Genomic DNA, 13,147 nt, shown 5'->3' with positions numbered 1-13,147 from the left:
CCACAGCAGTAGATTGTTATATTTTTGCTGTTTGATTGTTGTTTTGTTATGTATGCTACGACAATATTACATGATTAAAAACTTTATCCAACTGTGTCAAATATTTGTTGCAGTCCACCAAAAACACGAAAGGTTTTATTGAATATATTCTCAAGTATTTAAATAATGTCACATCTGTCACAACAGATGTCAGGAGGATTTAACTAATTCATGTGAAGAGGAAAATGGTGAGCCCTAATATGAGAGTTTTGTCACAGAACTATTAGATGTGATAATAATAAGTGATAATGGTAAATTATCGCCCAGCCTCACAATGTTTTGACTGTCAGGCAGCTGCAGTAGATGTGGGGTTCAAATTAACAGCAGACTAACATTGCTAACAGCCTTCACACTCAGGTTTCTGCCCACATCTGCTTTCTGACAACTGTCGTGTGGACATCCTGCTAGTTCTCTCAGTTATCCACTGCGTGGAGGGTTCTTTTCTAATTTGGCATACAATGACTGTGTTACATGAGGCTACGCAGGGTCAGCTGAGACAAAATATCCCAACCTCAACCAACCAACAGGCGTATTCAGCTAACCACACAACAGTAGCAATAACGCAGTGAGGAGACACAATGTAATGAGTATACTTAATGGGTCATTCCACAGGAAATGGTGTTGAAAAGTTAATCGACAGTATTTACCGGATGTGAGCCTCAGCTTCAGTCGCTGCCTGGTTATATTGTTCAGCCGTCTGCTTGTAGTTTTCAAGGTTCTGAAGGTAAAGAGACAGAGAGAAAAAGAAGAACGAGACATTTTACAGTTTTGCAGAGGTTCCACTTCAGTTTCATTATAATATATATTATAATATATTGAATATTAAGTGGGATGTTATGGTGGTTTTAATGATGTGACAACTTGTTCCCAGTCTTTATTCAATTTTCTTATCACATCATTTCAAAACATAAAAAACAAGATGGACCATGTGAAAGTCCTCAAATCAAATACGAAGAATATCTACATAATATTACCACAGTTCTAACAATGTTTGATTCAATTCAAGCTACAATAAACCAGTGATGATAAGCAAAATGCATAAAGCACCATCTGAAATGTCACATTTGTTAAATTAGTGACCTTTGAATTTTACAGTGCTGTTTACAAATTTGAATGCTGATGGCCTGTTGGTACTCTGTAATGTTTTATTTCATGCAAGAAAAATGGCATTTAAACAGCAATTACTACACAGATGGAGCCTGTGTCTAGAGATCAAGGTCATATGGATCACCTCTGCTGGAGTAATCAGTGGTTGCAGTGTTAACTACTCTGCATCGTGGCCAGAACCACTCACCAGGTGATGCACTGAAAGAAGTAAAGACTATAATAAGTTTTAGAAAGCCCCATTACTGAGAACATGTTGAAAATCACTAGCTTTGAAAGATAAATGATCACCTTGCAGGCTTTGCATCAAACCAAATGAAATACAGTTGGTCTAGAATTCCCCAAACACAAAGCAAAATCTCTCTCGCCCAACCTCTTACACTTATTCACTGCACAGTAATCACCATTTTAAACCAATAACCTCAGCGCTCACGCTTTTACTTATTGTAATTATTCCCTATATTCCCAATAGATGGGGTGATAGGAGAGGAAGATAATTGAAGTGACTGCGCAGGGAAAGAGATGGGATCAAACACAAACCTCCTCCACAATCTCTAGCCCTTTACTCCTCCAGTGCCCCCTAGTCATTTTCATATCTCATTATTTCACGCTGATCTGCAGACATGTTTCTTCTGATCTGATGTTGGAAAGGATTCAAGTTACGGTTATCTTTTCCCTTAATCCTATATGCTACTATGCACTACAATGTGACAATCTGTCCCTCTATCCCTTTCTTTCCCGTTCTTTAAGAGAAGACAGTGAAGTATAGTCTAGTATGGACTTTACCTTAACCCTCCCGTAGTCTCTAAACTGTTGTAGTTGACTGAGGAAATTCACCAATTTAAGGGTTGTTCTTTCTGAAAGTGGACCAATAACAACTTCTATAACTTTGTTGATTTCATCCACTATCTTTCTTGCTTTGGTGCAGGAAGATTATGTCCCCATTCTTATAAAATAATAAATGTGCCCAACAGCAGTTTAGCTTTCTTTGCTTGTGTTAGATTTTTGGCTGTCATGGTAATTCATAATGTTGAAACGGCAACATCCTGAGGTGTAACACGTTATCCCTGCCAGTTATGTTTCCTGAATGTGTTACAGTATATTGGATTTTCCAGGACAGGACTTGAGATTAGACTCCTGTTGCTCTTGCAAGTCTCCCGATCACTAATATACAGTATGGACTAGGCTTAAATACCACACCTCGACAGGAAGGACTGCACCTCCAAAGTATGCTTGATCTCAGCATTTTGTACCCTTTAAAGACATTTCTAGACTGCAGAATCTCTGCACAGATGGATTTTTAATCTAGTAAGAATTTAACATGAGCAAATAAATACTTTAATTTGATAGTGCGAGAAACCAAGCCCTGGATTCCTGGACATAAAACAGAGAGTAAGTCTTCCTTCTTGTTGGAGGAGAGTTAGCTAACACTTTTGCTGGCTCCCTGGGAATATGTGGTAAGAAGTCAGTCACATGTTAGCGACTTAGCCTTTAGCCTAGGGTCAAGGGCTCAGTGGGTACACTCAACAGAGGAAAGCTGAGCTGAAACTTGAAAGTCTGTAGTTGCCTTGTGGGATATCCAGTGTTCAAGTCAAGATTAAAAAAGACTCCACAGGGGTTTAAACCCATGGGTTCCTCAGATTATAGAGGACATATAGAGTAGGGCACCAGCAACAGAAGGGGATGTTTTAAAGGTAAAGCAAACTTCTCACTGATGATCAGTGTGTCCTACAAAAGCAATAGCGATACATTGCCTTCCACTTGGAAGAAGATAAACAAATGAACACATTAAGCAATGGTGGGAAGCCACTTAATGACCTTCTCTTTTCCAGCTCTTGCTTCCCACCCCTTCTCCAAGTCCCACCCAGGCCAAGAGAGAGTTCGCTACAGGAGGCCATGTAAAACACGGCAAAGTAACAACCTTAAGATAACGTTATCTGGTTTCTGAACTACGGAATGCTTCAGTATAAACATTATATAAAATAAATTAGTGGCAAATGTTTAATTGGTGAAAATTGCTTGAAATCAGTGAGTGAGTCTATACATAGACTCAAGTGTAACGTTTAAAATTCAGTTCAATTCAAACAACACTATTTATTAATCACATGACTATTAAAGAGCAGCATTAGCTCTTACTACACATTCTTAACAGACCTAAACAAAAACAACAACATCTCTCACACAAACTCGTCCAACAACGACAATGCTTTTATGCATGGAGATTTATTTGCATAATGGGTAGTTAGTTGTCAAGTTACTGATACAACTATCATCTCTCTGGTCTTGCTAATAGAAGAGGGGAATGTGAGAGAGAGAGTGGAAGTGTGATGGTAGTGTTTGGGCTGGCAGGTACAGCTTCAATCAGTCAAAATGTTGAGGGACCACAAGGCTGTGTGTTGTTTTTGTGTGTATCAACATGCTTTTTGTGCCTATTGACAGAACAGACCCAGAGCAACAGCTCCAGCTCAGCTCTCATGACACAAGAGAAGTGGCAGCACTATCACTGGCACACACACTCTGAGCTCTTCCCAGTCATTTGCACCCATGGGGACAAAAACCCAATGCGGAGAGACAGAAAGGGGGGATGATAACCCTCAATGGGGAAGAGCAAGGTTTTGGGGGTTGCTGCAGAGACTCGGAGGGGATTAGTGTGGGTGCATGTGTGCTGCTCGTGTGTAAGCTTGCATACATGCAGGTGTGTGACTAAATCTGTGTTCGTACGTGAATGCTTGTTTTCAGACAGTCGTCTGAACACCCTCCAGCAGCTGTGGATTGAGATGGGCTGATGTCAGGATTTTGAGGGAGGGGTTGTTTCACGCTCCGCGCTTGGACGAAGGCGGATTAATTTTTTCAAGGGGGGGATTAAAAGAGGTGAATTTTAAACTGACACTTGTTTACAGAGTCACAGGGTATGTTGCCACAGGGAGACAGATATACTCCACCTGTACACTGGGAAGAGATTAGGGAGGCATCCACAAATAAATGAGAGAGAGAAAGAGAGAGAGAAAGAGGGGAGAGGATTGGGAGAGAGAAGAGGTGGCGGATGTACTGGTATGTTTGGGGAGGTGTTTCAGTCTTGGGATATCTTTTGGTGTGTGAACCTGTGTGTGTGTGGGAGCAGAGAAATGCAATGGTGGGCAGTGGATTGGCCACTCTATCACAATTACTTGTGAAGTGACAACATACACACAAATCTGTCACAATAAACACACACACACACATGCTGTTTTCTCATTTGTGTCAGTAGTGGACAGCATCCACAGCCTTTAGACAAACACAACAGTTTGTTATTGTCATTTATCCCTTTAGCAAACTGGACACCAGAGTGTGTTTGTGTGTGTTGTCATATAAGTACAGTAATCAACCACACACACATAGGCATGCATATATATAAATAAATATATATATATATATATATACACACACAAACACACAGTTATTAGCTTATTAGAAGGGGCTGCTGCTGCTGAAATGTTGATTCAGGAGATCACACACCAATTATCAGTGGATTCTCCTTCTAATCTTTTACCTAATGCTTTTACCTTCGGCTTAAATCTCTGCCTCAGATCATCAACGCATCCAAACAGCGCAATTACATGAGCAAAAGTGTCTGCTTGTGCATGTATGTGTGGCAAAAACTCCCACCTCTGAGATTATTTAAAGAATAAAAGCACAGACTGTTATTCACACTTAGACAATGGCATTCAACACCTTTAAATTTCTACTTTGCATCAATAGCATTTGATACAAAGCTGATGGTGAAGGAGGGATAATAAAGCTGTCTTCACATTCTCAGATCAGAAGTGATGTTTTAAAAGTGAGACATATTACTCTATTACAAAACTGTGTCTTGCATTTATGTATATGACCAGTGTCAGTCACAATTCAAATTTTAAGTGTCCATTTATTTCAGCCTAACCGGTATTTGCCAAAGGTATGAAAGAGTAAAAGGAAGAAAAATAGGCAGGGTAAAGGAAAGGGGGCATGAAAGGAGGCTGGATGAATGGAGTGCTAGATTGGAAAATGAAGGAAGAGAGGGAAGGAGATGGACGCCGGCTCAGGATAGACTGTTTAATGCACAGTCCATATAGCCTCTTTATCTCTTGCTCTCAGTCCCCCCTCTTTCTTACTCCCTCATCCACATGCAGGTCAGCTGCGAGCAAGTAAGGGGTGAAAAAAAGCGATAGAAAAAGCGAGTGCGGCGTCGAGCAGAGAAAGATAGAGCATCCTCCACTCTTCTGCCAATCAGTCTCTTCCGTAAAGCATTGCGGAGCGTGCTGCTTGCCGCACGGCGTGCAGGGGTCCTTCCATTTAACTTAGCTATGTAAAAGGTTTTCTCAGAGGCCTGAAGGAGGCGAGTGCCAGGGACTAGATAAGGTCCCCCGTCTGCCTAATGGGCCCTGCCGGACGGAGGGAGAGGCATGAAGGGGGAGTCAAACCCCAAAGAGTGTCTACTGAATACTGGAAGGAGAGTAGTGGGTGTGAGGGGAGAGGCACAACATGAGCCAGAGTCAGGGGACGATGAGAGTGTATGTGTGCCTATACCTTTTCTATCTTCATTGCTTTAATGTGTATGCTGTTTTCAGTAAATGTCAGTGTATCCTTAATAAAAATGTAAAAAATGTTACATTCTTTGTTCATATTTCTTAGGTGTGCTCATTACCCTAGTTTTTTCTTCCCTTACTTCCCTTCCCTTATTACCTCTAGTTATTTTACTCTATCACCTCCCACCTTTCTCCTAGCCGTCCATCCCCAAGAGTGTAAGGCAGTTTTACCTGCTTTAAAACCAGTACCAACCTTACTCCTAACAAAGTCTTTTAACAAATCTGCCAAAGTTTACTATGTAAGCAAGCAACATTTATCAAACCACTGTGCTTCTGGCTTTTACAAGGGGCAAAATATCACCGACGCATAAGTGCTCAGGTGGAGGGAACACAGGTTGTAATTTCTTAAAAGCACCCGACAAACCATTTTTATTTTCTCAGTTCTTTTTAAAAGACCACTGGTAAGAACGAGGAGAAAAGCACAGTACATTTGATTATACAGCTGACGCTCTCTGGGAGAGACAGCGTTGTGGAACCTCTCCTGAGTGCAGGTCCATCAACATCGAGTCGTAGCTCTCATCTGCCTGGTGAAACTTTCAGTTCATTTAGTTATATTTTGACGCCGGTGTGTGGGATTGACATTTCCAAGATAGGGAAGTGTCTTGTGTCTTAACGAGATTTTGCTCCCCAAGGAGACTGAGTAATGCGTCACTTTAAGACTTGTTTTGATATTCCTGATGTGTAAAGACTTCTTTTCAGTGAAAGCCTACAGAATGTTTTTATCTCCTTAGTGAGGTATAAATGTCAACATTTTAAAGTGCTAGTAACTCACACGCTAACTCCCTACCCCACAAAAAAAAAACTCTCATCATGAACTCAAATGATGAGAAAAGATGCACACCCACGGTTCTTTACATAAGATAATGTCAGCACTTCTATAATTTCACAAAACATGGTCTTAATATTTAGTTAATGCAATGCAACTAAGGGACCCATTTAAGGAAATGTGTTTATAGAAAAAGCCTCAGATGATTTCTGGTCAATGATGTACATGTTTATGAGATGGAAAATGGTCCTTACCCTTTTCTCCAGTATTTCTAGTTGCTCTTTATAGAAGCTGGAGATGCTGGCCAGTTCCTTTTCCCTGTTCTCCAGTTGTCTAGCCTGAGAAAGAGGAAATAGAAGAAGAAAATAACTCAATAAAGAAGAAGGGAAAAAAAAACATTACAGTTTTTTATGAAAAGTGGCAAAACATGAAGAAACTGGTGTTAAAGGTTATATTGACACACGACAATGTACTACACTAATGAGTGTGTGTAAATACTCAATTCTCACTGTGCAGTCCCTAAAGAGAAGAAGGAAATCAATCCAGGTACTAATACGTTTTTTTAAAAATAATTTTAGAATTGACATACAGTAGTTACTAAGTGGGTAATGATGCTAAAACAACACAATCACTTCCTTTGTTTGTGAGCTTGTCGCATATATGGGACACCAGCCAGAGTTAAATGATGAAACTCTGAATACACATCTCATACATACAATATAAGTATCAATCAATTTTACTTCATATTCCATTAAAACATAACCACTAAGCAAGATAAATATAAATATTTTCTGCAGCAAGGAGAACATGGTAGAAATGGACAGATATACAGTAAAGTATGTGGTTAGACATTAGGCTTAGGGTTACCTCACTGCACTACTCTACGGGAATCTATAATAACATCAGGATACATCACATGAAAACCACAAAGTACAACATACAAAAAAATGTTAATTAAATAGTGGGTCCACCTAATATAACAAAACTTACAAAACAACTCAGGTGGCATGTGACTGGCACAGCGGCGGCAGAGGCTGACATGGCGATGCTGGCGTTAAGATGAAGTGAAACGCTTTAATATGCCCGCTGAGCCAAGCTTTGACAGGCAGCAAGAAGGCAGATTGGCTGTAGGAAGACCCTTAGATTGGGCCGTGGCCATAGCAGCATGCAAGCAGAACAAGATAGGAGGCAAGACGTCAAGAAGATGACTGTGAAAACAAGTTGCCAGTTAAGCCTGAAGTCAGAAATGCACATGCACTTGGGATGTTAAATAAAAGATTCTTTTCTTTGGAACATGAAAACAATGATCATACACATTGGCTGATTTGAACTAACTCGAACTGAAATAAATGGCAGTGAGCTGAACTGAGCTGATACACCATGAAGCTTGTGCGGATTTGATCGTACTGTTCACATGCATCTGTCAGAAGTTTGATCATGCTGTGGGGAGTATGTGGCGGATCAAAGAGGGACCTCAACAGCTGTACAATCACATATAAAATGCATAAAAGGATAGGCAACATGCACCGGGTGTACACGGCATGGCTGAATTCTCTCCAACATGTGCACACGTTTGATCTGTAGGGGGTTACATATGTGTGCCTGCATATTATACTGATTATTAATCAGGGCTGTGACACCCATAAACACACATTGTTTCTAACCAATAAGGGTAATGAGTTAAGCAGTGCTACAGCAGCATGAACATGATATGGTGCATGAACACAATAAAGCTGGCTGGGAGTGAGGCAGCAAAAGGCAGCAATGGGGCAAAGATTTATGTAGCATTGAAATAAAAAGCGTGTATTAGAAACACACACACACACACACACACACACACACACACACACACACACACACACATACACACACACACACACACAGTGTTATGCTATGGTGTAATGGTGACTGATTGCTGTACTAGATCAGATGGAGCAACAGCATATTCTCCGGATGATCTACTGATCTTCATATGGTGAATACAGGTGAGCAGACATACACACACACTTACAGATTGACATTACATTTATTGTTATCTAATCTTATCCTAACTTAACAAACAGATGCATCACCAAAGACTCCATCTCCAAATCTCCATACGGTGTTCACTCCACTTTTTCTTCCTTCAGCCGCTGTTTGATGCTTAAGGGCAGTGTGTGCGTGTGTGTGTGTGTGTGTATATATATATGTATATGTGTGTGTGTGTGTGTTTGTGTGTAAAATCACCTCTGCTAGCAGCACAGATGATGTGTAATTTTCTAGCTGAATACCTCCCAAAGTGTTGTTGTGTGGAATGGTGGCGGCAGCACACTCACAGCTTCGCTTTAATGCACAATGAAAACATGACATTTGAATAGAGAAGAGAGAGAGAGAAAAAGAGAGAGAGAGAGGAGGGAAGAGAAACCCGAGTTAAAAAAATAATAAAATAGAGGCACCAGCAATGGTAGTGTTGCTTACCCAGGCATCCAAATCTGCTGGCTATGAGAGAGAGAAGGAATAAGGGTTAGTGAGACAGCAGAGGGTGTGAGGGTGTGAAGAGGGTTAGAAGAGAGACAAAGACAGGAAGGATAAAAGATAGGTATAAAAAGAAAAGGTGGGTGAAGAAAAGACAAATGAAGAAAGAGCCAGGAATGAGACAGATAATGAGAGAAAACTGAGCAAAGAGAAAGAGATAACACTAGAATATATGAGTAGAACAAAGAAGGAACAAGGTTTGTGCAGCTGGTCATAGAGTAATCAACACCATTATGCCAAAGCTGTACGTTAGGCTGAGGACTACTTGTTGGTCATAAAACCCAGACTGCCAGATGCCTGATGTTGTGCGATATAACTGCGCCCTCCAGCAGTCGCATGATGCATAAAGTGACCAGCAAACATACTAGTTTGCCAAAGTGATGAAACAACATGCGAGCTTCTACTCATTAATCTTGATATTGGTCATCCTGGTAGCACAGACAGCTAAACTGTTTCCAAACAATACACAAGATGTTGTAGTGGTGTGAGTCTGGCACATAATCCTCACTGCATGTCAACTGTCCATTCACACCCCCTGTCCACCCATCTGTCTTGTTTCTCCTCGCTGCCTTTACTTGTAAGAAGTTCATCGATTCTTGTGTAGGAAACAGTATTTGTAAAATGTATTATCTGTTTATAGCGTTAATTAAATGGTGTTAGATTATATCCTGAGAAGAGAAGAGATGAGAAGATGGTTTTATCCACAATTTCCTGAATGAAGGGACAGGAAATTTAGATAATAAAAAAGTTAAGAAGATCCAACGAAACAACAACAACAGTAGCCACAAGTAGCGGAAATATCACTGAACGATTACCTTGTATAAGAATAAAAAAACATAAATCTCAAGACAGCTGCAGCTTTGCATAAGGCCAACAAACAGATTTGTGAAAGTGAAAGTACTGCTTTCAATAAAAAACAGAAACACACAAACATAATTAAAACTAATCACTTTTAAATAATTAAATGTATTTATTTCAAAGTGCAGTTTGATTTCAGGAATGAGAGTCAATTGTCAGCTTGCACATTAATATTTAAAACGCAATTATGTCATACAGATGTGAGTTTATTGTCTATTTTACAACAGCTCTTAGTGGGACTAGACAGAACTGAGAAGTAGCAGCTTAGTGTCTGTTTTGTTATGATAATTCACAGACCTGTGTATGTATGAGTGTGAATGCAGTATGACAGCATATGCTCCAACACTTTTATCACCAAATCACATAACATTCAGTTGAAGTATATAAAACAGACACGCAGGACAGCAGATCTGGGTGCGTCTAGCCTTGCCCACTCAAACCAAGTGCTCCCAGTCTGGCATTAGACACAGAACAGAAAGGGATAGATTAGAGCGGTGGGTGGCTCTAATGTTGCCATGCCTCATAAAAACACCATTCAGTTAAATGAGGTGAACTCACAAAGCCAGTTGCAGCACAAGTGTGTGTCTGTGTGTGTGTTGGGTAATCTGTGTAACGGATACAGCCCATGCCATCTGTTTAACCTCCCTGCTTTTCGATGGAAGGCCCTAAACTGAATATGTGTGTGTGTGTGTGGACCCCCGCAGAGTGCTCACAGGAGTGTGGAGGTCCCATTTCCATAGATGATAGACTTAAGAAGAGAAGTGAAGGGGCTGGTTGTAATACAGATGCAGACAAACACACACCCAAGCAGTTTGGTGCAGTCCATGGGCCATGGCGGACGATGGCGTTTCAGGTACATCTACTCATCGTTTGTGTTTTTTCGCCGCTCTGAGCTCCCTGGTGACCAGCAGTCAGCAGCCTCAGTCTGAACATTAAGAGTCTGGATCAACTGAGCTAGCAAAAAAGGCCAAGAATGCATTTCAAATAGACTAAGGCTCATATATTCCTCAAGGTTTTTACCAAGATTTAGCTCGTAAAAGTAGTATTATGGCTTAATCAATCAAGTTAATTGCGATCCCTCAGTCAACAGGAAACATTAATAATAGTTAACAGTTTAATAAATAGTTTCTTAAAAAAAAGAAAACTGTGCATATATATTAAAATGGCTATAACCATAGCAAAATAATAGAACACTCAAGTAAACATGTGACCTAACTGCAGGATGATGGACCTAGTGCAAAAACATTAAACAATAACAATCTTAACAAACCTCCATTTTCTTTACTTACTCTAAGACACACAGTAAGGACCTGCTCTCTTCCATCCATCTGAAGTATGCTTCTTCAGAAGTGCTTGTCAGATGGCTGAATAGCTCCAACCACCTCTAACTTCTCAAAACTGACAATCTGACATTCACATCCACTTCCTTTCGTGATTGGTTAGCTGTGCAGAGGTGAGAAGGAAGCCAGAGTTTTGAACCTTTCTCTATATGTCTTTCTTCATCACTTTCCATACGCATCTAGGATACCAGTTTCATCAGGGTCTAAAATCTACAGCGGTGCACAGTTATGTGAATGAGTGTGAATTGTGCCCATGAGAAGACAGGGACCCAGCTTCCTCTCTCCAAATAAATTAAAAGCCTTTTTGTACGTTGCTTTGGATAAAAAAACAATATTCCTGCATGTACAAAACTATTTTATAGGTGAAAAGGGGCAAATCATTTACCAGCATAGTGAAATTAATAATGCCTCTTCTAGAAAAACACATTGATTTAATCGATCTCAATACATTCAATTGTCTATGCTGAGCTGAATCACGTTTGCTGTGGTTGTACCATGAGGGTCACCAGATGCACCAGCTTGGCAACGCTTCATGCTCGATTTAGACTTGAAACCTCAGTGGTCTGGCAACAGTGTGCGTGTGCGGAGTGAATGAGAAAAAGTGACAGAAATGTGACAGGATGAGGAGACCTTTTGGTCTCCAACACCACCTCACATGGCGAGAAACGCTTCCCTGGAAATCAATTATGTAAATACTGAATTATGCAAATGCTACATTTGAATAAATCTACGTGTTTGGGGAGAAAAGATTTTGGTGTGGTTTTCTACTTCGGAGTCAGGAGCGAAGAGAGAAAGAGAGAGAGACGAGGAAAGAGGGCTAAAACAAGGATTAGGCTGGAGAATGTCACTGGCAGACACAGTATGTGCAGTCAAACCTGATTTGGCTTTTTAATTAGGGAGAAAGACAGAAATACAGGCAGAGAGGAGAGAATAAGAGCTAATTCACTGACAGATTTCTTCCTGGCATATCTCTATGGGAATAAGTACTGTATGCACATTCATCATGTTTGCCAGTAATAAATGCCATTAGTACAGCTGAGTGCTTTCACCCAAGCTCTTGTTTGCTCGATGCTGTTGCCTAACTTGTGTGGATTTGAAGGCATAGTATAGAGATCCACAGTGTGCAGTCACACACACACACACACACACACACACACACACTGGCTTAGCAACTCACAATCACTGTTATCTACATCACCATTTCATTAACTTAAAAACTGAACCAAAAGGTCTTACCGCTGCTTTAATGTTAATTTACAAGCAGCAGGGGTGTTTCCTCGACATGTGTAAAATGTAACATGGCCTACTTTCTCTCTCACACACACACACACACAGACAAAAGAGAACATACCCAACACACTGAAGACGAACCACATCATGTACATTCGTGAGTCATTATTAATTGTATTAAATTTGCTCCCTGCATCAGCAAATCTATGCCACCATACGTACCTTGACTACTTTTTCTGCCATATGGCATCAAATAATGTACACATAACCCTATATGATAAATGACTTGTCAGTTCATAGCAATTCAGTATGTATGTGCAGGTCTGAAGGCAGCAAACCTTTTTGTAACTCTGTTTAAGGTTGGAGGTTCCGTCTAAATCACTGGCGGTTAGTTAGTCAGGTTTTTGCCAGCACTTCATCAAGTGACAAGCTGAAGCTTTTCCAGGTCTCTGCATCAGAGTTAGAGGCTTACATACCAAATGTACAGCCTCTATCAGGAGAACAGGACAGCAGTTCAAATACTTATGTACGAATCATCGCACTAACACTTGTGGGTGATGTACACACCTGCATACTGACAAAAAAAAAACACATGAACATCAGCATGCACGCAGTGCAGCAGAAATACTGGAGGCATGAATTGGTTAGTCTAGCTGTTTGCTCATTAAATGTGTGTTCTCGTCACATAGCCG

General features: G+C 40.5%; 1 protein-coding gene across 5 annotated transcripts in view; it reads right to left on the bottom strand.

The window, feature by feature from the left end:
- chchd6b (coiled-coil-helix-coiled-coil-helix domain containing 6b) overlaps nt 1–13,147 on the bottom strand; it is a 48,280-nt gene that overhangs the window by 25,163 nt on the left and 9,970 nt on the right. For 2 of the 5 annotated variants that reach the window (XM_019277660.2, XM_019277656.2), the window contains exons 5-8: nt 8,971–8,991; nt 8,740–8,835; nt 6,768–6,851; nt 687–757 (exon numbers count right to left, since the gene is read on the bottom strand). In XM_019277660.2, coding sequence (XP_019133205.1) covers nt 687–757; nt 6,768–6,851; nt 8,740–8,835; nt 8,971–8,991 — 272 coding nt within the window. The remainder of the gene's footprint in view (nt 1–686; nt 758–6,767; nt 6,852–8,739; nt 8,836–8,970; nt 8,992–13,147) is intronic. The other 3 variants (XM_019277665.2, XM_019277670.2, XM_010752000.3) reach the window with 3 other exon arrangements.

Source organism: Larimichthys crocea, chromosome VI (assembly GCF_000972845.2).
Source record: "Larimichthys crocea isolate SSNF chromosome VI, L_crocea_2.0, whole genome shotgun sequence".
Classification (NCBI taxonomy): domain Eukaryota; kingdom Metazoa; phylum Chordata; class Actinopteri; family Sciaenidae; genus Larimichthys; species Larimichthys crocea.
The sequence above is the reverse complement of the archived record's forward strand: the minus strand, read 5'-3'. Positions and strand labels throughout refer to the sequence as shown.